Source organism: Leptonychotes weddellii, chromosome 6 (assembly GCF_054177405.1).
Source record: "Leptonychotes weddellii isolate Sample4059 chromosome 6, ASM5417740v2, whole genome shotgun sequence".
Classification (NCBI taxonomy): Eukaryota; Metazoa; Chordata; class Mammalia; order Carnivora; family Phocidae; genus Leptonychotes; species Leptonychotes weddellii.
Window position 1 is genome coordinate 136692947 of NC_138374.1, and position 27071 is coordinate 136720017.

General features: G+C 61.2%; 1 protein-coding gene and 1 long non-coding RNA gene across 2 annotated transcripts; one reads left to right on the plus strand and one right to left on the minus strand.

Annotated features, from left to right (window-relative positions):
* Window positions 1-9479: 9479 nt before the first annotated feature.
* LMNA (lamin A/C) lies at window positions 9480-26736 on the minus strand. The gene is made up of 12 exons (XM_006751652.3): window positions 25955-26736; window positions 15711-15867; window positions 14322-14447; window positions 13857-14027; window positions 13625-13750; window positions 12997-13217; window positions 12671-12899; window positions 12289-12396; window positions 12058-12177; window positions 11604-11693; window positions 10658-10927; window positions 9480-10409 (listed from the first exon to the last, which is right to left on the minus strand). The coding sequence occupies exons 1-12, from the start codon at window positions 26308-26310 to the stop codon at window positions 10383-10385; spliced, it is 2001 nt and encodes a 666-aa protein (XP_006751715.1). The 5' UTR covers window positions 26311-26736; the 3' UTR covers window positions 9480-10382.
* LOC145722397 (uncharacterized) lies at window positions 20638-21497 on the plus strand. Its single transcript, XR_014146681.1, has 2 exons — window positions 20638-20899; window positions 21123-21497. It is a non-coding gene; the product is annotated as an uncharacterized LOC145722397 (long non-coding RNA).
* Window positions 26737-27071: the final 335 nt, after the last annotated feature.

The following is a 27071-nucleotide window of genomic DNA, read 5'->3' on the forward strand; positions in this document are numbered from 1 at the left end:
CGAAGGCGGCTGACCCTTTCTGAACACGGGACCGCCCCACATCTTCCTTTTGCACCAGGCCGGCAGATGATGTAGCAAGCTCCCCGCAGACAGGGCCCCACCTCCCTCTTCCCTGCCCCAGTGAAGAAACCAGGGCCCGCAGGGGAAGTACAGCTGCGGGGGTGGTAAGAAGGGACAAGGCCTTAGGGGCTATGACATTGCATAGCCCCAATGGGGGGGGTCCCTCAGCTCCTTTCTCCCCAGGCTGGGGACCCCCTAATAGCAACAGTGCTGAGTTCAACCCTGTCCCCCACCCCAGGGTCCACCTCCTCTGGGGACTCTTTCCCCACGACCCCTAGATCACATCAAATAGTAGCCTCTTCTTGCCAAGTTTTCTGGTCCAGGGTGGAGATCTAGCTCTGGGGGTTAGAGGTGGGAGGGCAGACGGAGATGTTGGTCTCCACCCTACCCCGTGCTCCCCCCTGCGCCCCTACCCCCTGCTCACCCCCTGCACCCCTACCCCCTGCTCACCCCTGCACTCCTACCCCATGCTCACCCCCTGTACTCCCACCCCCTGCTCACCCCCTGCACCCCTACCCCGTGCTCACCACCCTACACCACATCCTGTACTCATCCCCCTGCACCCCTACCTTGTGCTCATGCCCCTGCATCCCTACCCTGTGTTCACTGCCCCCCCGACCCCTACCCCATGCTCCCCCCTCCCTCCCCACCCCGTGCTCACCCAGAGAACTCTGGGGCACCTTGTCTCTTCGGTACCCCAGGGCACATGGATACCTCACTGAGAGGGGCTCCAGGAGTGGGGAGAAAGGCTTTGCTAATGACCTAGCAGGTCCAACGCCCCCTACCCCCTCTCCCTTCCAGCCTCAAGGGCAGCCCCAGAAGAGCACAGTTGTGGGGAACATCAGCTTCCTGGCTCCCCTTCCTCTGCCCCACCTGCCCAGCCGCTGGTTGCCCTCTTTTTATTATCACAAGCAAGTCATATCAACTTCTATTTAGGTGCCTACTGCAAGGGATGTCCCTAGCTTCTACCCCCCCAGAAACCCCACACCTCTTCCCACCCACACTGTCTCTCAGCCTTCTTGCCACCCGCCCAGCCCAATCCCCCCTAACCCTTTACCCAGGGCCTCCTAGGCTTCCTCCTCCAATCGGACTGTGCTGGAAGGCTGAGCTGAGTACCGCACACAATGGCCCGACCCCTCGGTCTGCCCCCTCCTCAGGGCAGAGCCCGCGCCAGACAATGGCCCGCCCCCTCCCTTCAGCTTTCCGGCTCCCTTACCTGGAGCTTGGGGATGCACGGTGCTTCCCTCCCCCTGGAATGCCAGGCAGTTCCTGTCTCCCAGTGCCTCCGTCCCTGCCACACCCCCGCCCCCCATCCTCAACCCCATCCCGCCTCACTGGTCCTCAGTCACCATGGCGACCGCATCTCTAAGTGGGAGGGACTAGAATCTCCCCATATTCTTCCTCCTCCTACCCGTGTCCCCCTGTGCCCCACCTTCTGTGGCTCATGGATCCACATGTGTGGGGGAGGCAGGGCTCCAGATGTGGGGGGGAAGCAGGAGGGGAACACTAGCCCCTGGGGGGTCCTTGCTCAGTTCCCTCTTCCCCTGTCAGGCAGGCATCACCTCACAGATGTCCCCCAGCTGGGTTCAGGGGTCATGTGCGGCCAAATTCTCTCTATGGTCAGTTTCTCTGGGTTTCCCTCTTCCCTGGGAACTGTGTCTATGTAAGGGGGAAGGAGGTCATACCTGGCCGCCAGCCAGCCTGACCCCATGCAAACTAAGTTTGCCAAGGAGGAGGCAAGTGAACATACAAATATCTGTGCAAATAAGCTGAGAGGCAGGGTCTCTGTCAAGAAGCCCTCTCTTCTGTTCTTAGTATCCTGACTCCCCTGGAAAGGCGAGCACTGCCACGCTCAGCTTCTGCCATTTCTTCCCGAGCCACTGTACCAGAGCCTTCTTTGCCTAGCCCCCTGAGACCTGTCAGGAGGAGAAGGGCTATGCTGTAAGAGGAAGGATGAGGGCAGACTGCAGAAGGGACTTTCCAAAGGTCTAGACCAGATGCAGATAAAGCAGAGACAAGCCTGAGCTGGATTCTTTCCCACCTCTCGAGGGGCAAGCAGAGATCTGGCTGCAAGCTTTGAATCTGGGCCTGTGTCCTCTCCCAGCCCCGAACCTGAGCACCCCTCCCTGCTCTCCTGTCCCCACTGGACCTCAGCTCCCTCCTTGGTAACATGAGCAGTGGACAAAGCCCCTTCCAGGCTGGCTTCTCTGGGCTTGCGGGAGGAGGCACCGGGGGGCTGGGAAGCAGGAGCCCTGGGTCCCAGGCCAGGCCGCCTCGAACTTGCTGTGTGACCCCAGAGAGCGTGCTTGTTCTCTCTGATTCACATGGGTAAAATCATAGCTTTCTAGCCTACCTGGGAGCAGTTGGGCTCATTTCTAGACTAAATAGTGTTTCTAAGAAGAAGGAAGTAAGTGTGCTGGTGCTGGCTCCGGGCTGAGCTTTCAGAGGCCCAGTCTGGTTCCCGTTCAGGTCTGGGGTGGGGGGGGGAGCTGAGCGTTTCTGCCTGGGGCGGGGCCAGTCGGGCTTGGCTTGTGCTGAAAGCAGAAGTGGACTCTGAGCAGAGCTCTATCACTGTCCCCACGGCCACCCTTCCTTGCTGCCGGCGGCCCCTGGCCTTGGGGCCTCCTCAGAGAGTGCCCACTTGCTCAGGCTCTTCTCCCCCTGGATGGGGCACACGGTGGCGGGGAAGACGGGTTTGGAAATCATGGTGGCAGGGCCAGAGGCGGCTGAGCTAGTGGTGTAAGAGGAAGGAAGAGGTCAGACTATAGAAGGACTTCCCACCTGGGAGTGTCCCTGGGTCTTTCCTCTGCCTCCTTCCCTTCTAGGGGAACTGGGTGCCATCTCTGGAGCAGAATTGTAAAGGCCACAATTCTGAAATACTCTAAGGAAGCCTGCGGGCTCCCCCACCTCTACTTAACCCCGGGTTATGCAGGTGGGCTTCGGGGAGCCTCTCCTGGTCCTGCCCTATGGAATCGGAATTCCAGGAAGGGGCTGGGCTGTCCTGGTGAGGCAGTGGGGACCTAGTCTCGGGCAGTGGCCGTGGCTGTGGTCAGAACTATGCTGGGGTGAGCTGGACGCCCAGTGCCCTGTGTCCCCTTCTTCTGGGTGGAGAAGGAGGGAGAAGATTCCTGCAGCCTCATCTCCAACTCTCCTGCTAACACACATACGGTTCCATTTCCTCTGGCTTGCCTAGCCTCAGTTTCCCCACCTGTGGGAAGATGGGGTGCCAGGGCCCCACGTCTTTAATTGCAGGAGGGGCAGCGAGTGACTGATGGAGTTTATCACAGGAGGGTCCCAGGAAAATGAGATGGGGGAGTGGAGGGTGAGGAGACACAGCCTTCCTGACCCCAGGCTCTGCCCCTCAAGGTCCCCGAAGCTGCCCTTCCCCCAGTCTGAGGCCGGAGGGCCACCCAGAAGGACCCCCCTATGTTATCCACTGAAGTTGGCACAGATACTCTATGCCCAGAGTGCTAGGAAACTGGCATCCCACCCTTCCATCCCCTCCCCCGGGGACCACGGTCCCCCTTCCCCACCACTTTCCAGCCTTACCCCCAGCCCAGCAGTGGAGACCCTAACCCAGGCGTCCAAGACTTCCAGCAGAGTCTGTACAGGGCAGGGGGCGGAGCAGGGGCGGGCAGGGCAGGGGGAGTGGGTGGGGGCCCTGCCTGCCCCCTCCGGTGCCCCAGTTCCCAGGCAGCTCTTAAAGGGACCAAGACGAATTAGCTAGGGACAGCTTCAGAGGGTGGCTGTGGAGGAAAGTGGGTGATGGGGAGGGGATTAGACTTGCCAGGGGCAGGAGGGCCAGACTGGGGGCCTGACACCCCCTCTGCTGCTCCAGAAGCCCTCAGACTCAGTCTAGCCTTTCCCTCATCCCATGGGACCCCCATGTTGGCCACCCGGCTTCTGACTGCCCTCTCCTCCGATCCTGGCCCCCATCCCCCTTGGGCCCCTGCCCACTTCCTCCCCCTCCCCCACATTCGCGCCACCCCAGTCTCCAGCCAGAGCAGCCAGCTGGCACTGACTGGCACTAAGCACAGAGAACCAGCCCAAGGATTGTGAGGGCTTGCGGCCTGGCCCCAGAGGGGGCGGGGAGGCCAGCACCTCCGGGTCCCTCGGGGGGCTGGGGGCAGGAGGCCCCTTCCCCTCCAGATCCCTCTCCAAGCTGTGCTCCTCTGGCCCTCGGGTAAGGGCACTGTGGTGCTGGGGCTGGGGCTGCAAGGAGGCAGGGTCGGGCGCATCCCTCCCCGTGCTAGCCGGCTAGCGTGTGAGGGCGGGGGCGCGGAAAAGGCGAACGACTGAGCCGGTTGCCTGTGGCCACAGAGGGGTCTGGGCAGCCAAGGGAAACAGGCGGGTAAGGAGAGGACAAAGGCACGAAGACTCATAGACAGCAGACAGCGAGCCGGCAGGAAGCATGGGCTCTCATCTCTTGGGCTCAAACCCCCTGGCTCCGCAGTGCCCACAGCGCGAAGCCCCCCCCACCCCGCTGGAGTTCTGTGGGTGTGGGAAGGCTCTACCCCAGTCCTCCCGGACCCCGCCTTTCCTAGAGTTTCAGTATATACTCAACCTCCTACCTGCAATTGGACTTCCTCTGATTTCTACCTGATAGAATCTCTCTCTTTTTTTTAAAGATTTTATTTATTTATTTGAGAGCGAGAGAGCACAAGTGGGTGGAGGGGCAGAGGGAGAGGGAGAAGCAGGCTCCCCGCTGAGCAGGGAGCCCGACGCGGGGCTCGATCCCAGGACCCTGGGATCATGACCTGAGCCGTAGGCAGTCGCTTAACCAACTGAGCCACCCAGGCGCCCCTTTTTTTACTCTCTACACCCAACATGGGGCTTGAACACACAACCCTGAGATCAAGTTGCGTGCTTCACTGAGTGAGCCGGCCAGGAGCCCCATTGATGGAATTCTTCTTGTCCTTCCCTGCCCGCCCCAAAAGAACCCCTTCCTCCGGAAAGTCCTCCTGGGTCGTCCCACAGTATTCTGAGTTGCCACAACATTTTCTGGGAGTCAGGAGCCCTGGGCTCCACCACCAGCAAGCTGGGTGACTTTGGCCGAACCTCTCTTCTCATTGGCTCTGGGGTGCTTCGCTTTAAGTGGGAAGAAGAACAACCGGTCTCTGCACAGTTGCTCACACTGAGTGGTTCCCTTCCTGCGCTTGCAGACGCTGACAAAGTACCTGCTGTGTGACCAGACACTGCACTAGGTGTTGGGCATGTAGCATGAATAAGACAGACCGAAACACCTGTCCCTGGGCGCGCACATCCCAGGACGGAGACAGAAAATGAACAAACACGCAAATGAGTATGTCCAGTGGTGCTAAGTGTCCTGGGGAAAAATAAACTGGGGAGGCTGGCTGGGAAGTGTTAAGGCTCAGGAGGAGGAGGAGGACACTGTTTTAGAAAACTTTGTCAGGGAAAGCTTTCCCGGATGATGACATTTGAACAGGGACCTGGAGAAAGTGAAGGAAATATTTGATAGGAAAAGTGGTCCAGGCAGGAGGGGGGCCACCGAAGGCGGGCAAGCACTTGGTGGGTTCTGGGAACCGGGTGGCAGCCACGGGCTTGCACAGAGGGGGCCTGGGGGTGAGGGATGAGGTGCCCGGGTGTCACGCCGTGCTCCACACGTCATTCATGCATTCCATTTGGCTCTTACACGGACTGTTTTAGGAAGGCTCTGGAGCCGTAATCCACCCAGGAGGCAGGGGTGACAATCAATGCTGGGAGAGGAGACTGGCTTCCAGATCTGTTGTAAAGAGCTGCATCTTCTGGGGGACTGAATGTGGTGTTCGAGAAGATGAGAGGAGTTAAGGATGAACTCCAGGCTTCGGCCTGAGCAGCCGGAGTGAAGGCTGGTCACCAGCTGACGTGGGGAGGACGACGGGCAGAGCAGATCGGGGCTGTCGGTACAGACATGCTAACCTGGAGAAGCATCGGGTCTGGGGTTCAGGGCAACGGAACGAGCTAAAGGTGTCCACCTGGGAATCAGCAATGTGTGGGTGGTGTTTAAGGCCGTGAGCCTGGAGGAAGCCTGTCTTGGCCCCCATGTAGACAGAGAGGAGCTGGGCCCGGGGGGTTCGGTCTGTCAGATGGGGAGAGAAGAGGGAGACCCAGCAGTGGGGACTGAAAGGGACCAGAGCATCATCGTCTGTGACAAGCAAGGACAGGGGCGGTGAGGACTGAGTAGAGACCAGTGGGTCAGCCATGTGCAGGGCAGGGGACCTCAGCAAGAGCAGTCTCTTTGGAATGAAGAAGGAAACAGGTCAGCAGCTGAGCACGAGGAGGAGAATTTGAAGAGACAGGAGGAGGTGTGACATAGTCCTTTGGAGAAAGGGGAGGTGGGGCTAGGGACAAGAGGAGGGGGTGGTGGTGATGTGGGTGGTAATGCCAGGGACGTGTGGCCACAAATTTAAAGTCAGACTAGTGGGGCACCTGGGTGGCTCAGTTTGTTAAGCATCTGACTTCTGGTCAAGTCCTGGTCTCAGGGCATTGGGATCCAGCCCCTGGGATCTCCGCACTCAGCCGGGAGTCTGCTTGTCCCTCTACCCCGCCCCCTGCTCCTGCTCTCTCTCTCAAATAAATAAATACATCTTTAAAAAAATAAATAAAGTCAGACTAGTCAGCACCAAAACTCCATCATAAGAAATTACCTGAAATAATCAAAGAAAAGGCATTCTCTGCACCATTATTTATAATCACAAAAGTGAGAACAAATCTAAATATCCAGAGACAATTGGTGAAATGCGGTGTTATATATATACTTCGCCATTTTTAAAGTATTTTTATATAATAAACATCCTTTATAAAATATCTGCAAAACATACAGCTTAATAGCTAAAGTTGAGGGAGAGAGCTTTCTCCCCTAATCTTAAGAACCAATATGAAAATGATAATCTTCCCAATAAAAACATGAGCAAAAGATAGAAACATTATTCACTCCAGAAGAAATGCAAATAGCCATTATACGTGAATGAAAAAACAATTTCAACCTCTTTTCAAAATGCAATTTGAAACAACAATGAAGTATAATTGTTTTCCTATCGAGTTGGCAAAGATTAAAACCGACAGAAATGTTGGTGTGGGGAGGAGCTTGGGGAACAGTGAGCTTGGCTGCAGGTGAGAATGGGAAGAGTCTAGTTTCTCTGGAGGATGCTTTGGCAATGTTTTCAACAGCCTTGATAATATACACACCTGTGACTCGGCTAGTCCTGTCTTGAAATTTATTTCATGGAAATGCCCAGAGATGCCTGCAAAGACGTCTGCTCTGGGAAGCGTTATTTGTAAGAAGCCACAGAACATTGTAAATGTACGTATATATTTGGGAAAATCGGAAACTATACAAAATACTTGAAGGCCTCCCCCCACAATGTTGATGGTGGTCATCGTGTCATCGTGCAGTAGCAGAAACGTAGATGAAGAACGTGGCTTTCTTTCTTTCCTACCCTCTCCAGGGTATCTCCAAGTATCACTTAAATGAACCGCTAGGAAAAGAATCAGTGTTATTTAAAGATAATGTTTATAAACTTAGAAGTAACATTGGAAAGTGCTCGTGCATGTTAACTGTGAAAAGCAGAATCAAAATTTAAACCACAGTGAGATCCTAACTATGTAAATTATGTGTTCAGGGAAAAACATCTAGAAAGAAATCCATCAGTGGTTGCCTCTGGGTGATTGAAAGGGGATGACTTTTTCCCCTTCTTTCTATTTACCTGCGTTTTCAGTTTTAACAGAGGGTTACAATCTGACACAAAGCATTTTTTTAAAGATTTTATTTATTTATTTGAGAGGGAGAGAATGAGAGAGAGAGCACCCAAGAGGGGGGAGGGTCAGAGGGAGAAGCAGACTCCCTGATGAGCAGGGAGCCCCAAGCGGGACTCGATCTTGAGACTCCAGAATCACGACCTGAGCCGAAGGCAGCCGCTTAACCAACTGAGCCACCCAGGCGCCCAAAACTTTTTTTTTTTTAAATAATCTCTTGGGCCCGCCGGGTGGAGGGGGGGGCTGCACTGCTCGAGCTGATACGTAAGCGCGCGCGGAGGCACCTGCTGCGAGGGTTTCCGCGCAGCCGCCTTGGCCCCCCCGAGGGTCCCGCCCGGGCGGCGCTCTGGCGCCCTCAGGTGCCCGTCCCGGGAAGTGCACAGGACGGGCCCCTGGCGCCTCGGCCAGGAGGGGAGGGGGTTCCCACCCCAGGCAGGGGCCGCTTCCTTAAGCGCACAGCCCTCCCTCTCAGCATCTCTCTCCCAGGGGCACCTGGCCGCAGCCCACAGGGAACCAGGGTTTCCAGCGGGACTCGGGAGGGCTTGTCCCCTCTTCACGCTGCTTTTTCCAGTTGGTGTCCCCATCATCCCAGACTGTTCACTGCAGCTGGACCCCCTTCCCCAGGGAACACTTACACTTGAGCATCGCTGCTTTTTGTTCAGAGGGGAGTGTGATGTCACAGGAGAAGGGGCTGCGGCCAGAGCCCTGGGATCCTGGCCGCCTACCTGCCGTGTGGCCGTGGGCAGCTAACTCTCAAGACCATGAGGGTCCACTGAAATAGGGCGGAGATGCTTTGGAATCTATGACGGGCCAGAGAAAGGTTGCTTACCAGAGCTCACGGTCCCTGTTTGGGCCCCCCCTCCCTCCAGGCTCCTCATTCCCTCCCAGAGGCTCAGCTAGTCCTGTCTTGAAATTTATTTCATGGAAATGCCCAGAGATGCCTGCAAAGATGTCTGCTCTGGGAAGCGTTATTTGTAAGAAGCCACAGAACATTGTAAATGTACGTATATATTTGGGAAAATCGGAAACTATACAAAATGCTTGAAGGCCTCCCCCCACAATGTTGATGGTGGTCATCATGTCATCGTGCAGTAGCGGAAACGTAGATGACACACCCCTTTGTCCACAGCAGCCCCGTGTTCGGCTTCCACTGGAGCGGAGTCTCCCTGGCACCCGTTCTGTCCTGAGCTGAGCACAAAGGGACATCAACTGCTCGCTTGCAAAGTCAGTCCTGCTGCCCTGTCTAGCTCCCACACCCTCCTCCCTGCTCGTCCTTGTCCCAGGACCCCCAGACCCAGTCCCTACCCCTATCTATGCTCAGGGCCCCCGCGGACAGAAGGCTGTCAGGTACGTGCTGGCTGAAGGGAGGCAGGAAGGCCAGGCCATCCTTCAGGCTCTGGCTCTCTGAGGGACTTCCGTGAGGACAGAGTCCTGCAGGGGGAGGGCACGGCTTACCCTGAAGCCTCTCCCTGCCAGCCACCAGAGGGTCCTCTGTGTGCCTGAAGTGCTCCAGGGCCTCAGCTCGGCTCCCCCAGAGCAGGGGTGAGGCTGGGCAGCAGTGAGCGTGAGGATGTGGGGGACCATGTGAGGTCTGTGTGTGTGTCTGCCCCTCAGGACACTCGGTGACGCCCATCGACAAAGACAGACACCACAGAAGCCAGGGATAGAAACAACTAGTGTATTGATCGGGGGAGGAGAGAAGGGGTGCCGATGGGAAATGGGGAGGCAAGGGGCTCTTTAGTGTTTGCCAAACTATTGACGCACACCCTCTCCCCCTTCTCACCTTCCTCCTCTGGGATGGGGCCACAGCCGGCTCCCACCCTTTCTAGTACCTCCCTCTCCCTCCTCCCCTGCAGCCACTTGACCTCGACCTCGACTACCTGGACAGAGCCCACACTTCGAGCTTCCAGGTGAGGCAGGCTCAGAGAACCTTTCTTCCCCCTTCTCCCACCTCATTCCCATCTCTTGTCTAAATAAAATACAGAAAAAGCAAGTGTGGCTGGTAATGGGCAGTGCGAGTCACCGCGGGGGCCGGGGCAGGGGTGGGGCTGGGGGCGGGGCAGGCAGCGGAGCCTCAGCCAGGTGTAGGGGACGGATGGGGGCGGCCAGGGGCCTGGCTCAACCCTCCTCCCTCGGAGGCTGGCAGAGAAGACTCTACACCTGCCTCTCCCGCACCATGTTCACGGGTCCCCGGGGCGGGGGCGGCAGGCGGGGCAAAGAAGCAGAAACTAGGCTCCGTAAAAGCATCCCTTTCCCTTGGCTTCTGGAAGAAGTCCTCTTTGGTTTTAAGGCAGATTTGGAGTTTCCTGGAGGCAGGGGAAAGCAAGGGGAGATTGACATAGAAGGTTTTTTTTTTTTTTTTTTTTTTTGCTTGTGTTTTTCCTTCAGTATAAAACCACTGTAGAAAATAACTTCTCTTAGAAAAAAAAAAAAACATAGAAGAAAAAAAACCAAAGGGGTATTTTCTTTGGCTTCAAGCCCCCTCCTGCGAGGTGCAGGGTGGGGTGGGCGTGAGGGGAGGAGGAAGCGGGAGGCCTCCAGCCTCAGCCGGCCCTCCAGGTCCCGGGTTACATGATGCTGCAGTTCTGGGGGCTCTGAGAGAGAGAGGAGGGAGGGAGAGGTGTGAGCGGCAGCGCGGGCCCGTGGCCCTCCCCGCACCCCCAGCCCTGCCCCTGCCCTCCAGTCTGGGGCTCAGACAGGAGGGGCAGGATGCAGGAGCCGACTGTCTAGGATGTCGGGCTGGGGAGGAGGCTCCCACTCCCCCGGGCTGCGGAAGAGAAGGCCTCCCCCCAACGGGGCCCCCTCGTCCTAACCCCGGGTGTGGAGGCAAAGGACCACTCACCTGGGTGCGGGGGCTGGAGTTGCCCAGGAGGTAGGAGCGGGTGACCAGGCTGTCCCCGAAGCCGCCACCCCCACTGCCCCCCACACTGCGGTAGCTGCGGGTGACTGTAACACTGGAGGCCGATGAGCCAGAGGAGATGGATCCGCCCACCTGGGCTCCCGGGCCGCTGGCCGCAGCCTTGTCCGCGGGCTGCCCGCACGTCCCGCACAGCACGGTGCGTGAGCGCAGGTTGTACTCCGCGGGGTCCCCCGAGCTGCTGCAGTGGGAGCCCTGAGGAGGAAGACAAGGCTCAGGCCAACACGGCGAGTCTGGGACTGCGCGCTCCTGCACGCGCCAGCAGGCGGGAAGGCGGGTTCTGTGCCCCGCGGCCCTGAGGGAGGGCCCCCCCTCCCCGGCTGGGAGGAGGGCAGAGGGTCCGGAAGACTGGGGACTGGGAACTGGAGCTGTGGCGGGACTGTGTCCCGGCCACTGGAAGCTGAAGAGGGAGAGGAGAGCGAGCAAGCTTGTAGGGCAGCAGGCGTGCAAAATAAATGGGGCCGGGAGGTGTGAAGAGAATATTCTTGCAGGAAACAAGGGGAGAAATGGGAGCCGTGCATGCAGCAGGAGCGGGAAGAGAAAGGAAATGCGTGCGACAGGAGTGGGGGGAGAGAGGCAGGGCCGGGCGCCCCACATCTGTCCTCCCGTCCCCTTCCTGGGAAACAAATCCAGACCCTGTCCGCCGCTCCCACGGGAATGCCCCACGGCATCGGAAGTCCCCACTCCCGTCCTGACCAGCTGAGGGCACCCAGACACCTGGGTTCCCTGTTCAAGGTACAGGGAGGAGAGAAGAAAAGCCAGGGCAGCGCGTGAAGTTCCAAAACATTCTTTAATGAAAACATTTTTGGCAAGGGGAGGCCTGGCTGGGTGCCCGAGTGTGGGCTCGGCCTCAGCGGCGGCTGCCACTCACATGGTGGTGATGGAGCAGGTCATCTCCATCCTCATCCTCGTCGTCCTCAACCACAGTCACTGAGCGCACCAGCTTGCGCATGGCCACCTCCTGCCAGGGACAGGGGACCAGGCCCAGGGTTTAGGGGGTCAGAGCCAGGGCAGGGGCGGGGGGCATCTCCACTCACAGTGACCACCTGCGGTCTGCTGTCCGTGGCGCTGGAATGGATGAGCTTTCCTTCCCCCACGGGACGCCGTCAGGCTCCCTGGGCAGGACCGCACAGCTGCCCTTAACGATCCCCGCTGTCTCCCTCCCCTCCTCCTGCTGCTGGGGGCGGGGGGCATCTCCGGGTCTGACCACTGGGTGGAGAGTCTGGGGCCCAGGGCTGCACCGGAGGGAGTTAGGGCAGAGTGGCCGTGACCCGGTCCCCTGGGGGAGCCCTGGCCAGGCAGAGGCCAGCCCGCAGCATACTCACTTCCCCAGTGGAGTTGATGAGAGCCGTGCGCAGGCTGTTCCCACAGCCCCAAGTGTTCTGTGCCTTCCACACCAGGTCGGTGGGGGGGCTATGGGTGGCCCCGGCGCCTGCAGCCCAGACCTGGGGAGGCAGGGTTCAAGGAGGGTGCTCAGTCCAGCGTGCCCACCCTCAGGCCAACCCCTCCCCGCCCAAGGCCGTCCCAGAGTCCCCTCTGGGGACCCTGCCACTCACCGTCACCACCTGCCCAGCCTTCAGGGTGAACTTCGGTGGGAAGCGGTAGGTCAGCAAGGGGTCATCTCCATTCTGGCGCTTGATCTGCCAATTGCCCATGGACTGGTCCTGCCAGGAAGGAAGGGAAGGGGAAGGTGGGGGAGGCTCGTTCAGGCTCCCAGGGCCACGCTGCTCTCGGGCCTGGGCAGGGTCCCTCAGGGACAACAGCTGAGCTCTGTGGACACCCAGGCAGCACCGGGCACGCTGGGGTCTGGCGGCCAGTGGAGGGCCACCCAGCCCGGGGCCGTCTCTGGGAGGGGCAGCCCTCCGTCCCAACGCCACCCCTTCCTGCTGGGCTCTCTCCCTGCCTGGCCGTAGCCCGAGCCCCAGCCCGGGCGCCCACCTCGCTGGACTTGTTGCGCAGCCGCACGAACTTGCCCTCCTCATCCACCTCCTCCACGGCCACGCGGCCACTAGTGCGGGCGTGCTGTGAGAAGCTGCTGCTGCTGCGGCTCTCCGCGGACTCGAGCTTGCGCTTCTTGGTGATGCTGCCCGACCCCTGCGTCTGGGAGGAGTGGGAGGAGGTGCGGCCTCGGCTGCGCTGCGAGGTGGGGCTGGGGGACAGGCGCAGCCTGGCGAGGGGACACGGAGGGGCCTGGTCAAGGCGGGCAGCGGGCCAGGGGCGGCGCGGGCAGCCCCCCACCCCCACCCGGCCCCTCCCCGCCCCACCTCTCCTCCTCGCCCTCCAGGAGCTTGCGGTAGGCGTGGATCTCCATGTCCAGGGCCAGCTTGATGTCCAGCAGCTCCTGGTACTCGTCCAGCTGCTGCTGCATCCTCGCCCGCATCTCCGCCGTCTCCCGCTCCTTCTCGGCCAGCAGCCGCCGGCTGGTGTCGCGCTCGCGGGCCAGCGAGTCCTCCAGGTCCCGCAGCTTCGCCTCCTTGGCCGCCAGCTGGGCGAGGGAGCCGGGGCCAGGTGAGCTCCCAGGGCCCAGGATGGAGGCGCCAGCCACACCCCCTGCCGTGCGGCCCTCCCCCCGGCTCTCCGGCTCTCCGCCTCCCCTGTAACTAACCAACATCTCTGCCTGCTCCCCCAGCCACAAACGCACAGCTGGCCAGAACATCGAGCCTTGCGGAGGGTAAGGAGGGCCTCCATTTTCAAACGGGAACACCAAGGCTCTGAGGAGCGAGGGTCATGCCAGCCAGACCAGGTCACTGGACTCTGAATCCTAGGCTCCCCACTCAGTCTGTGGTCCTGGGGGCACGTTCTGTCCCTCATCCATCCCCTCCCCTCCTTGGGCCCTCCCCTACATCCCTCCTGACCCCTGGCCCCTGGCCCGGAGGGGTGGGGGGGCAGCACCTGCTTCTGCAGCTGGCTGAGCTGGGCCGAGAGGCTGTCGATGCGGATGCGGGACTGTTGCAGCTCCTCGTGCGCAGCCCCCACCAGGTTGCTGTTCCTCTCAGCTGACTGCCTGGCATTGTCCAGCTTCAGGGGAGAACACCAGGTTAGGGCACCCAGAGCTCCCCCGCTCCCCCGGATGGACAGAGGTGGTGGGGGCTGGGGCGCGGGGGATGGGATAGGGGGCAAGCACCTTGGCAGAGTAGGTCTTCTCCAGCTCCTTCTTGTACTGCTCCACCTGGTCCTCATGCTGGGCCCGCAGATCCTGCAGGGCATCCGCCAGCCGGCTCTCAAACTCACGCTGCTTCCCGTTGTCAATCTCCACCAGCCGGGTCTCATGCCGGCGCTTAGTCTCACGTAGCTCCTGGGAGGGACACAGAGCCAAGATCACAACTAGTCCTTGGATCATGAGGCTCAGAGGGCCAAGCCCCCTGCCCAAGCCTATGCTTGAGCAAAGCCACTGTCACCCTCCTTTAACCTGGGGGCTGGGTGCTGGACACCCCCCCCCATCCACTAGTACAAGGCAGTCAGGCAGGCAAGGCCTGCACCCAGTTGAGTCCCAGCCCGCTCCTCTGGCCCTCGGAGCACCGTCCCCACCTCGCCCTGCACCCAGCTGAGTCCCAGCCCGCTCCTCTGGCCCTCGGAGCACCGTCCCCACCTCGCTGTAGATGTTCTTCTGGAAGTCCAGCTCCTCCTTCAGGGTCTGCAGCCTGTTCTCGGCGTCCACCCGCCGCAGCATCTCGTCCTGGAGCTGCTTCTTGGCCTCACCCAGGGCTGCCTCGAGCTGAGAGGAAGGGGGCCGAGGTCAGGGAGAGGGGCCACAGAGCATCAGAGCTGCAAGGAAGCTGAGAGTGTCCGCGTCCAGCACAGCCCTTCACGTGTGCAGAGACCGGTGCGGGGGTCGGAGAGCCTCGGCCGGCACCGAGGTCACTGTGTCTCGTCGCGCACAGAAACCGCTCTGGGCAGGTGCTGCATCCCTCTCTACACAACACAGCAAGTGCTCTAAAGGAGGTCCAAAAGTACAGAGGAACACAAGGCAGGAAACCAAAGTGTGCCTGGGGGGTGGGGGGCACTGCGGTGACCTCGGGGCGGGGAAGAAGAGCCCGTGCAAAGCCCGGGGGTATGAAGGTGCACTGCGCCCTGCAGGGTCCTCAGGAGGATCAGTAATGCCAGAGCCCGCAGGGAGGGCCGGGCGGCAAGAGGGGGGAGGGGGAGCACCGGAAGGCAGGGGCTGGACCATGAAGAGGTGCCCCTTGTCTGCCACAGAAAGATCTGTGGCGTGGGAGAGGCAAAGCACCTTTCCTAGATTTTGGTCTCCGAAAGCCCCGGCTGCTGGGGGGCAGGGCAGAGCTGGAGGCGGGGGGCCTGGAGGAGACCGGCCCAGCCCAGGCTTTGCAGTCAGCTGGTCAGCCCGCCGGCCTCTCCCATCAGCGGCAGCAGGGCCTGGGAGGGGACAGAGCCCACGATGGGGGCTCGGCAACTGACGTGGGTCGTGACCCTGCTCTGAGCACGGTGGGAGCAAGCCAGCTTTCCTGGATTCTGTCCCAAGCCCGCGATACGAGACGGGAGGCAGGACGGATGGTGAAGGGTTTTGAAGGTAGAGACAACCACGTACGTGCCAAGCATTAAGAACATGCGTCCCGAATGTGATTAGCCCTCCACTCCCGACTCAGGCTCTCTGACAGCACAGCCAAACCAGGAGGGACTGGCCACACACGATTCCTTGCAAAGTTACGTGGAAGTGGCTGTGGGCTATTTTATTTATGAACGTAAGCTCTACACCTGACGCGGGGCTCCCCCTCACGGCCCCGAGATCAAGAGTTGCACACCGTACCCACTGAGCCGGCCAGGCTCCTGTGCTGGATGTCCGGGAGCAGAGGGGGCTGCAATAAGGTGGGCATGGGGGGCCGGGGGCCGGCAGGGGTACGGCCCTGATGCCGTGTCCCTGGGGCGGGACACACAGCAACTGGGCTGAAAGGCTGAGTAGGGTGGCCGGCATTTGTCCGGCGGGAGGCAGGGTCACGGCTGGCCCAGAGGGTGGCCTCACCTTGGCCACCTGGCCCCGCAGGTCATGAAGCTCGCCCTCTAGCGTGCGCTTCTCGCTGAGTGCAGTGCTCAGTGCAGCCTCCTTGGAGTTGAGCAGAGCTTCCAGGTCCTTGAGCCGGGCCTGGGCGGCCATCAAGTCGCCCTCCTTCTTGGTATTGCTAAGGAAGCAAGGGAAGAGTGGGCTTAGGAGGAGTCTGTGTCCCCAGGGAGAACCAGGGCGCCCCCGGGGGGGGGAGCCAGAAGTCCCCTCCCAGAGGCAGCCCGGCCGCGGACCAGCGTGCCTGTCCCGCAAAGTGCCAGCAGAGGGCAGCCTTGCTCTTGGCTTGTTTGTCTCCGCCTGCCCCTGGGGCTGGACTCCCACTCCCCCCAAGGTCCCCAAAACCCCCTTCCTGCTTCTCTACCCTTCCCATGACTCAGTGCTCAGGAACGTGCCTCGGGCCAAGGGCACAGCGCAATCCCATGAGATGAATGCTTTTCCCTCTCTCTCCTCCCATTCCTTCCCAAAGAGACAGGGCTACCTTTGTCTCCTGCCCCTTCCCACACAGGGCCTTAACCTTCTGCCTGACTCCACCTACCCTCCATTAGGCCAGGCTCCCTCCCTGCAGGGGCCCAGACAGCCAGGCTCCCAGCCCTGGGGTCCATGCCTCCCTACCACAGCTGGAGCCCCAAAGATATGGGTCACTTCTCCTAGCCCCTTTTACACACAACGGGGACGGTCTGGTTAAAACTCAGGGAGGAGGACAGCCACCCGTCCCTTTCTCAGACCCAGTCTAGGTCCCCTGATTGGGGCCCAGCACAGGGTTCCAGCCGCCCTCCCTCTGGGCCTTATCAGAGCTTGAGAGAATACTAAGCCCTACCCATCGGCAAGCCTCAGCATCTGGCTCCAGATGTGGCCCCTGGGTCTCCAGGTCCATCTGGGCTCCAGCCTGGAGCCTCCCTACTCCTCAAACTGGGTAAAGCTTTAGCCAAATAACCAAATAAACGGGGCTTGCCTCTGCCACCTCCCTCCCTTTCTGGGCCCTGACTGTTTTTGCCAGATAGTGAACTAGAGACATAGAGGGGTCCAAACCTCTGGGAAACCCAAGAACTTTCCAGATGTGATGATCCCTTCACCAATATCTGGTGAGAGAAAGCAGCAGCCCCGGGGATGAAGGGAAGGAGAAGGAGCCCAGGGCCTGGCCCGGCTGCCCTCTCTAACTCCTCAGTCCAGAGCATGAGCCACATGACAGGAGGGGAAAGGAAAACCAAACGTTGGCGGGAGGGTGGGGGTGGAATTCTGGATTTCTGTTCTGGAAGGAAGAAAAGTGGCCCCGCCAACATTTTTTTCCTCCGCAGAAGCCCTCCGCTCCAAGAGACCCAGCGGTTCCGCGTGAGGCCGCGGAAGCCTTGAGGAAGCTCTGCAGGGAGCAGCCCAGACAGGCGGCTTCTCCTGCCACCAGCTCAGAACTTGTCAAACGGAGTCACTGGTCTTCAGCAGGGTCCCACCAGGAGGGGGACACAGTGACACACAGCTGGGGGGGGAACGCTAAGACCTGGAGGGGGTGCCCCCCCACAGGTTCGCTTGTCCGGCCGGCCGTGGCCAGGCCTCAGAATATCAGAACAAGCCATTTGACACAAGAGCGGTGGTCTCCCACAAAAAGAGGCCCTTCCAGCCCCAGAGGATGTCTCCCCTCCTCCGTCTCAGCCAGAAAAGCTAAAAATAAAGTCAAAACCCAGCTCAGGTTTTGGCTGCCATCCGGCCCAGTCCCTGGCTGGGAGCACAGCCCCAACTTTCCATGACTTCAGAACTTCTCCGAAGCTGAGCCAGCTGCAGGGGGAGGAATGAAGAAGAAGAAACCGCTGGTAAAGTGAAGCCGCGCAGCCGAGCGGACTGCGGCTCCTGGGCCGGCTCCAAGGCGCAGGGCCTGCCCCGCAGAGGCCTCTCCACCCTGCAGCCTGCGTGGCTGCCGCCCTCGGGACCGGGAGGTCGGAAAGGAGCCCGCGGGGTGGCCAGTGCAGGCCCCCCCCCTTTCACAGAGGTAGAAGTAAAGGGCCGGGTGCCGGCCTGCAGGCGGCGGTGGCCCGGGGCCGGGGTCACAGTCAGCCCTGCTGCCGGGGCCCCCCTCCCCGCGCTGCCCTCCTCCGCCTGGGTTCCCGAGGGTGCGTGCGGGGAACCGGCCTTCCCGCCAGGGCGCAGGGCCCCGGGCTGAGAGCAGAGGAGCTGCGCCTGCCCTCTGCCAGCTCCTCGCACCCACTGCCCGCCCAGACGGTGGTGTTGGTAACAACAGGAACCAGAACGCGAAGGCAGCAAGCGCGCCCGCGGGCGGATGGTGTGGCCCGGCGCCCTCCCCGTCACCGAGGACAGGAGGCACAGAGGGTCGCGTCCAGGGGCCGGTGGCAAACGGCAGCAGAGTGGCCAGCAGGGCTGGTTAGCCTCAGCCCAGCCCTGAGCGCGGCCTCCAAAGCAAGGAGGGGGCGATGTTTCCCTCCGGGCAGCCGCAGCGGGAAACCGCCAGCACCCGGGGAGGGGAAGGGGGGCCCTGGCGGTTCTCTCGGTCAGGCTGGGGAGCTCCCAGCCGTGCGGAAGAAGCCACTGTCACCCACAGCTCAGGAGCTGTGGCCAGGAAGCCACACACCCACCCCGAGAGACGGCTGGGGGTGGTGCGGAGCCCCGCGCCTCGCCTGCCTGCTCCCCTGGCTTGCCGGCCTAGGCCTAGGCCCCCACCCTGCCCCCAGCAGGGACCCCAAGCTGACCCTGGCCAGGTGGTCAGCCCCTCAGGGGCCAGGGCCACTGGGTCTGGTGGGGAGCGGTGGGGGGGGGCGGCCGGGCGCCCAGGAGGGCGAGGCCGGGGCTGCAGGTGACTCATCCTCAGGCAGACAATACCCAGGCAGGGGTCGGGAAATCCTCCAGTACTCACAGGGGAGACCCTGACTCTGCCCACGTCCTGCGCCAGTCCGTACGTCCAGGTCCCCCGAGCGCAGGATGCTCCCCAGGGCCCCGTGAGGCCAGCAGGGCTGGGCATCCATTTCTGCCTCCCCCCACAGCTGCCACAGCCCATCTCTGGAGGAACAGGCGGGTGCGGGGCACGGCCGGAGGCTGTGGGCCTGCAGAGCGGAGGTGGTGGGTGGGCCAGGCCTCGGGGGCAGCAAAGGGGCAGGGTGCTGGCCCGCCCACTGAGTCACCCTCCTCAGCCCAGCTCCCACGCCAGATACGGAAGCCAGGCCGCCCAGGCCTGTTTGGGACCCGTTGCTAGGGGCAACCTGCTAGGCCGCAAGGGGGAGGCCCTCATTTCCTCCTCTGCGGGCTGAGGAAGACAGGGGGGAGCAGAGCTCAGGCCACCCTCCAAATAAGAAGGGGGAGGGGAGGATGGCCACGGGGGCTCCGAGGAGCTGGCCCAGCCCCGCAGGGGCTCCCTCCCGCCCCCTCCGGCCCCTCAATCTCACCGGCACATGGAGTTCCCCATGGCTGGGCGACCCCAGGACAGGAGGGAGGGGAGGGGAGAGCAGGATCTCTGAGCCCCGCAGGGAAGGGCGCCCCCTGTGGCAGGGCAGGGCAGGGCAGGGCAGGGTGGGTGTGTAGGCAGCAGGGAGCTCTTCCCTTTCCTCCCAGGACTCAGACCAGGGCCCAAGCTAACTTCCTGCCAGTGAGGGGCGTCTCCCCTGGCCAGCCGTCCCTTTGTTCCGGCAGCCCCTCCCCTGCAATCTGTCCTTCCCTCCCTCTGGCCATCCAAGTCCACCCCCATGGTTGCAAGGCCTCAGCCCTGCCCTGGCGCTCTGCCCCCTCCCCCACCACGTGCTCTGCTGTTTTTACCTGCTGGTTTACACTGTCCACTTACGTCTGGGGCTTTTCCTGTCTGTGCCTGGAATGCCTTTGGGCGAGCAGTTCACAGGCCCCAGGCTCCTGGCCAGGCCTCCTCCTGGGCCAACCCCTGCACGGTCACAGCTGGGGAAACCAAGCCCTGGACCAGGGAAGGCTTGCCCACAGGGTCACCTGAGGACACTCACAGCAGACAGGGACAGAGCACCGAAAATGGCAGTGGTGCAGCAGGGGGGCACGGGGGGGCTGGGGGGGGCTCAGGCACCCAGGAAGCAAAGCCTGGGAGGCGCATCCCCCTCGGCCTCCCCAGGGTGATGCCGTCCAGATGCACACGCTCCCACAGCCGCGTGCGAAGCCATGGGCTTGGACGTTCCCCACCCCGAAAAGGACCCACTACTTGGTTGCCTGGCTGGGCTGTGGGTCGGCCACCACTTTCTGGTTTGGGCAGGATGTGGGAAGACGGGACATGTGGGCCTCGAGGTACCAGCGTTCGCAGGTAAAGAGACCTTCAGAGGAGAACTGAGGTGGGACGGGCGCTCCCTGGAGCCTTCTGAGTGCCTTACAGCTGGAGAGCACAGATGGGCCCCTCAGGGTGGACCCCAGCCCGACCTCCCCACACGGGCATGGGCACAGCTCTGCTGCCACGTGCCTCTCTTGGGTGTGACGCCACTGCTCCTGTCTGGGGTTCAAGGCCCTCAGATCCCTGTCCAGAGCCGCGGGGCTCCGGCTGTCCCCGCCGCAGACAAAGCCAGGTGGTGCTCCAGGCCGGGGGCAGGGGCTGGAGGCAGAGAAGAGGGCCGGGAGGCCTGTGGACATGTTCAGACGCAACTCCAGCAGAGGCAGGGCTGGCAGGGGGCCAGGCCTGAGTCACAGCTGCTGGGTGTATCCACGTGGCATTGTACCGAGGCAGGGGGGGCCCGCGGCCAGAGGCTGGGCCTTGGGGTCCTGCACAACAGGCAGCCGGCTTCCTGACCCACTGCTCTCTCAAGGTCCCTGCCAACTCCACTTTCCTTCTTCTTGGCCTATCTCTCCAGAAGTCACGCCCGCGTTGTCATGGCAATGCAGGGCTGAGGCCTGGCGACAGACCAAAAGAAGTAGGGGCATGGGGGGGATAGCCTAGGAAGAGGTCAGATGTCCTGGGGGGAGAGGGAGGGAGGCCACCAGCCAAAGGGAGGGACATTTAGAGGATCCCCACAAGAAGCAGACTCAGAAGTCCCTTCTTTAGGATGCATTAACTCTCCATCTGGTGGCTTATGCTTATTAACCCCGTGACAGCAAGAGGGGGTGGGAGCCACACCCCAAGATCAGTAAAGGAAGTGGGAGGACCTAGGAGTTCTGGTCCCACTGCATTCCAGCTCCAGCCTAGGAAGGTGGGACTTTCTCTCAGGGCAGAGGTGTCAGTTTATTTTGTTTAATTTTTTTTTTTTAAAGATTTATTTATTTATTTGAGAGAGCGAGAAGGAGAGAGAGTACATGAGAGGGGGGAGGGTCAGAGGGAGAAGCAGACTCCTTGCCGAGCAGGGAGCCCGATGCGGGACTCGATCCCGGGACTCCAGGATCATGACCTGAGCCGAAGGCAGTTGCTTAACCAACTGAGCCACCCAGGCGCCCAAAGAGGTGTCAGTTTAGAGCTTCAGGAGAAGGGGGGGCCTTGGAAATCCCCATCCTTCCAATGCCCAGAAAATGGGCCCCTTGTTATGAGGGTCTCTAGCTCCTCCGATCCAGCCCTAAAGGGACACGTGTGTTCTGTCCCCTCCATTTGTCCCCCATGCTAGTCCTGCCCTCGTCCCTCTTGCTGCTACCGAGCAAGAGCACCCATTGTGCTCCTCGATAAAAGGTTACCCCAAGCCCTTCCTTCTCCCACCGAGCAAGCTCAGGGTCTCCCGCCTGCTCTCCACTCTGCCCTCTACCGTGACTCAGCTCCTCTGCCAGGCCTGGGATCCCAGCCAGAATGAATCCTGGCTTCCTCTCCCACAGAGGGGCAGGGAGCACCCCCGCCCTGCCCCCTCCTTCCCAAACTCCGTCCCCTTCCAGGACCTCCTCACAGCCCGACCTCAGGCTGGGGGAGCCGGAGTGGGTGCAGGAAGGGAAGTGGGTAGGCAGCCCAAGGTCAGCCGCACCTCCGCTGGCTGGCCCGCTCTGAGGCAACGGCGTGGTTCTTCCCAGGGAGGGCGTCCCTGCCACCCCGTGGCACTCAGGCCGTCCTGCGTAACACGGCCCTTTCCACCGTCCTGGAAGGAGACGCGTGACAACCAAGTGTCCCTTCTTACTAGCAATAAAAACAAAGCATAAACCAGGAACTTCATTAACTGTCCGCACAAACTTTCTGTGAGAAATCAAGAAGCGTGCCTGTATTTTTCATTCCACAGCTTGTGGGAAACGTTTCTATTGAGAATAGCATTGGCCATTAATTATATTCACATTAAGTGGATTTGATTTTAACATTTATAGCTTGGCACTTTAGAGGACTATTTTCTCACTTTGTGGGTCACTGTGCTGCTTTGAAACCTAAGGGATCTCTGGAGACCTTCTGCTCTAACCCCTTTATTTCATAGCTGGGGAAATCCAGAGAGGGAAGGCGATTGGCTCAAGGTCACACAGCAGCGTCGCAGCAGAACCAAGCCTAGGACTAAGGACATCGAGGCCCAGGACCGTTTCTACTACCTCATACTACCTGTCATTTTGCTGGTGGGCGACCTCATTAAGGGAGACCCTGCCGCCGTTCTCCGGACATTCCCAAGAATACCAGAGCTTGGCCTGAGTCACTTTCAGTACACTGGGGCTCCAGGAGGCGGGAATGGGGCACACTGCCCTAGGGCTAGGCCTCTGAGCTGGACCTGGGGGAGCTGGGGGAGGAAGGCTGGGGGGGTGGGCAGATGCACAGCTGGGAGGTGAAGGCGTCGCCAACCAGTTGCTCCCCCAGCTGTCCCTGGCTTCAGCCCTGACACTGAACTACTGAATCCCGGAGGTGGGGGGCGGGGGCGGGGGCAGGACTGGGGATGAGGGGCATATCCTCTGCAAGAGTAAGGCTCAGAATGGAGGCTGAGGGGTACCAGCCAGGGGCACTGGTCACAGGAAGGCAGTCGGGAAGCCGAGCAAGAATTACTGTCTCTTTTGTTTCTCTTGGGCTCCTCAAGTAGTGCCCTCCTTCACTGCCTTCAAATCAGAACGTTGACTTCAGGGTGGGGGTGGCAGCGAGAGATAGCACCAGGGGCTCCCTCGGGTGAGGACAGGGGCCCAGGTTTCCTCAAAGGCCTCCATCCCTGTTCCCTAGGTCTCTGCCAAAGGGCACAGCCTCCTTCGGGTCCAGGTAGACACCCAAGGACAAGTCCCAAGAGAGGAATACCCAGCCTTCCAGAGCTCTGAGGATCCACGGCCTGGCAGGGTCATGGGTCTTTCCAGGTACAGGGTAGAGCTCAGGCTGGGTATTAGCAGACCCTGGCAGGTCCCGCTGGTCTCAGAGCAGAACCTCCGGACGGCAGGAGTGAGCCTCGGCCACCCGGCCCCACCCTCAGGACCCCCCCACCTGTCCTCTAAGCCAGAAGAAGTCAGGCCTCATGATACAGGCACTCATCTGGAAGTCAGAAGGCCTGTGCTCAAGTCCTGACCCATCACCCTCTTGCTGTGTGACACAGGACAAGCCTCTGCACCTCTCTGGCCCAATGAGCGCTAGGATGAGCCTGGGCCTCCACTTCCCTGCCCAGCCCCACTGCCCCGAAGGCAGACAATACAGGAAGTTGTCAAGCACCCAGCCTTGTCCGGGGGGGAAGAGGAGCTTCTGCTTTGTGGGCCCAGGATCTCCCCACTTCTGACTCAGCCTTCCTCCACCATTCCCATGTGGGCAGGCGCAGGCCCAGCTCCGAGCTGCAGCCCCGTAACAGGACTCAGCTCTGGAACCAACCACCTGTTGCACTCTGCCCATCGGGGCCCTGGCTCCAGACCACCAGCAGAGGTCCCAAGGAAGAAGGCAGGAAAGGCTCCCAGGATGCAATGGGGAGCAGGGGGAGAAGATGCAGGCATTCAGGCCCCCATCCCTCCCTTTAAGACATCTGCCATCTCCACCCTGTGTCCCGCTGTCTCTTGTAAAGCCACCAGGGTGGAAGGGAGGGGGGCAGCATCTGAGTCATCTACCCAGCTGTCATGCCTGGGATGGGGCCCAGCTCTAAGCCTGGACCCCAGGGGGGACTTCCCTGGTGTTTTCAGCTCCCCGTCCTTGCCACACTTAGGTGTCCAAATACTTCAGACTCCAGAATACACAGAATGTGTGTGTGGGTACTGGGGGGTTTGTTTCTGCTTGGAGCCTATAACCCAGCCCAACGAGAGGGCACCCTAAAGCCCTGGGTGTGGTCAAGGTACCAGGCTGGGCCAAGGGGATCTTGCAGACGGCTCTGCATCCCAACCAGACGCCTGGCCCTGAACTCTGAGCTCTAATTAAACATTAAACCGGACAACACCTTCTCTCTAGGCTTGAGTGGGAGGAGTTAGGAAAATGCCTTTCTTCCTCTCCCAAATTCTTCATTCTACTCTTCTCCGCCTTGTCCTGGGCACAGCAACAAAAAGAAGCACCCAATCTTGGCTCCTCCCACTGGGGACAGAGAAGGGGACAGACACCCCAGTCGGAGCCCCCTCTGTCTCCACCCTGCCTCCCAGCAGCCGGAGATCCAGGTGTGCAAACCCACCCCCCTCTTCCGGAAGCCCAGCCTCCCCAGCCAGGATCAGAGGAGGAGAAGAAAGGCAGAGGGCTAAATATAACCAGTGCACACACCACCCCCCGCCCCTGCCCCACGTGCGCACACACCCGCCTGCCGTCCCAGGCCTGGACAGCTGCACCGAGGGGCCGAGGAGACAGCCTGGCGTGGCTGGGTTAGCAAGGGATGGCTGTCTCCCGATCAATGTCCTCCCCACAGAAAGACCTGCTGAGAATGTCCTTCACAGGAATGGGCAACGGTGGACTACTTTAGCACACTAATTCTCTGGGCACCACCCCCTCCCCCCAGCTTGCCTCCTGTCTGTCCCGCTAGCTCAGTTGTTGATGTCACTACTGCAAAAGACAGGAGTGATCTCTGTCAAAAGTCCCCCCCAAAAGTCAACCTGTCTGTGTGCCCAGTTTCCACCTACTCTTCAGGGGGGGATGGACCCACCATGCCCACTAGGCCAGGGGCCTGGCCGGTGAAGGGCAGAAAGAGCACTGGATAGAGAGAGGCTCCGAGGAAGGCAAGAGTTTGGAGAAGAGGATTAAAAGACAGGGAATGAGGGGAAGTCAAGCCGTGGGGCCCCCCACCCCAGGGATCTCAAGCACCTTTAGTGCTCCTTGGCTTGGGTGTTCATAGAGAAAAGGGGAACAGGGAGGAGGAAAGCAAATTCTCGGAGGCTAGGAAAGGATGGCCTAAACTTCCAGGCTCCAAAGGCCTTTTGAGAAAAGAGGGTGGAGTCAAGTAGGGTGGGGTCGGGTGGGGCAGGGATGGGTGAGGTAGGAGTGGCTTGAAGCGCCCAACGGCTGCATTTCAAAAATGTCGCTGTATTCCAGCAGTTTCATAAGGCAAAGAGCAAAACCCGTCAGGGGCCGAGTGGACAGGGCACAGCAAAGACTGCTCGGAAGGAAAGGGGCTCACCCCAAGCAGAGAGGCAGGGAGGAGCAGAGCCCCCAAGGGCCCAGACACCAGGCCCAGGGCCCAGGGGAGTGCACCAGACCTGGGCATAACACAACTTCCTGAGCCGGAGCCTCTGCCCTCTGTCTCCCTCCCTCTCCTGCATTCCTGGGCCAAGCAGGCCAAGGGCTGTGGGAGCTGCGGGGGAGCCGTGCTCCTGGAGCCGTTTGGAGGGCCTGTCAGAGCCCAGGGAAGGTCCCAGACATTCAGGGAGTGGAGGAGAGCTTCCCAACTCCTCAAACCCTGGAAAGAGTTGTGCGGAGGGAGTCACCTCCATGTCCCTGCCTGGCTAACCTCTCTCCAGCACCACTGGACATCTGCCAGCAGGGGTGCCCTGGCTTAATAGGCATCATGTGTCCAGACACAGGCTGGGCAAAGTTGGCACAGTTCCAAGCCAGCCAAGAAAGTTCTAACAGGACCCTTTCACCCACTCCAGTGTGTCCTGAGCGCCCAGATTTCTCAGACCCGGCAGCGCTCGCTGTTCTTTGCCCAAGCCCCCGCCCCTAGCTCCAAATGGCCGGCAACCCCCACCCAGACAGAGTGGGGGCCTGCCAGCAGCCCTTACTCGGCCCTGATGCCCCCACCATTCCCTATACAGGCCACCCTCTGCCAGAGACCCCTCCCTTCTCTGTCCTGTCTTGACAATTTCCCTTGGCACTGCCAGTCACCCGCTGGGGCAGTTCCGGCGAGGGAGGGGACTGTAAGGCCAAGTTACCGGCCGGCCGCTGGAGTCGGACTGTGACGACGGTCCGCCCACCCCCTCCGCTCCCGCCCCGCGCGCCGCCACCTGGCCGCACTCACCGCGCTTTGAGCTCCTTGAACTCCTCGCGCACTTTGCTCAGCTCCAGCTGCAGGCGGGCGCGCTCCTTGGCCACCGAGTCGAGGGTCTTGCGGGCATCCCCGAGCTCGGCCTCGTAGGCGGCCTTGATACCGGACACCTCGCGGCTGACCACCTCCTCGGACTCGGTGATGCGAAGGCGCAGCCCTGCGTTCTCCGTCTCCAGCGAGCGCACACGGTCGATGTAGACCGCCAGGCGGTCATTGAGCTCCTGCAGGTCCTCCTTCTCCTGCAACCGGGTGATGCGGGTGGGCGACAGCGGGGTGGAGCCGGCCTGCGCCCCGCTGCGGGTGGCGCGCCGCTGGGACGGGGTCTCCATGGCCGGCAGGGTGGCAACGCTGCCCGCGGGGCAGAGGTCCCGGGAAGGGCGCGGGGCTCGGGCCGAAGGACGGAGACCGCTCGGGGTCGGAGCGCGCGGGCCGGCTGGCTCTCGGCGGGCTCCTGGCGGGCGTGGGGTCTGGGCCGGGCGCTGTCGGACCTCGGGATCTGGGTGCGCTGCTGGGGCTGCGGCGCTCCCGCGGACACTCTGAGTCACCGACGCTGGGCAGAGGCTCTAATAGGTCTAGGGAGTGGGAGGAGGGGCCGCCGCTCTTAAAGGGGCCGCGGCACACCCGCAGCGGGAGGTGAGGGGGCGGCGAGGAGGGGCGAGGACGCGGGGCGGCGGCGGAGTGGGGCTCCACCCTGTCCCGCGCACCCGCTCGGCCTGGGGCTTCTCCCGTCTTGATTCTGCCTGCTCGAGGGTTCCCAGCTGCAAGCTCGCCCCCACCGGCTCCGGCCTTCCCGGGTAGAAGGCCGAGCCAAAGGCTGAGAGTGGGTGGGCAAAGGGCAGGAGGAAGAGGGAAAGCGGCTGTAGGGGCCGAGGAGGGCGCCAGGCAGGCAGATCCAGGAAAGGTGGGGGGAGGACTGAGGCTGGTGCCCATTAGGGTGACTCACTCTTCTTCCACCGCTGGCTCCCCCTTTCCTCCCCATAGTAATAGTGAGTCACCCCTACCCCCCTCCACATGTGGGCAGCCCATTCAAAGCAGCATCTCAGTGTGCCAGGGTGGGGTTGAGAAGGAATGCCTGGGCTCCCTGGGGCGC

Coding starts and splice junctions, on each gene's coding strand:
- LMNA (XM_006751652.3), bottom strand. CDS start 26,310: ATGGAGACCCCGTCCCAGCGGCGCGCCACCCGCAGCGGGGCGCAGGCC. Junction 14,028..14,321: donor AGAAGAACATCTACAGCGAG/GTGGGGACGGTG, acceptor TGTCCCTCCCAG/GAGCTACGTGAGACTAAGCG. Junction 13,218..13,624: donor TCAGCCAGCTGCAGAAGCAG/GTGCTGCCCCCC, acceptor TCCCTCGCCCAG/CTGGCGGCCAAGGAGGCGAA.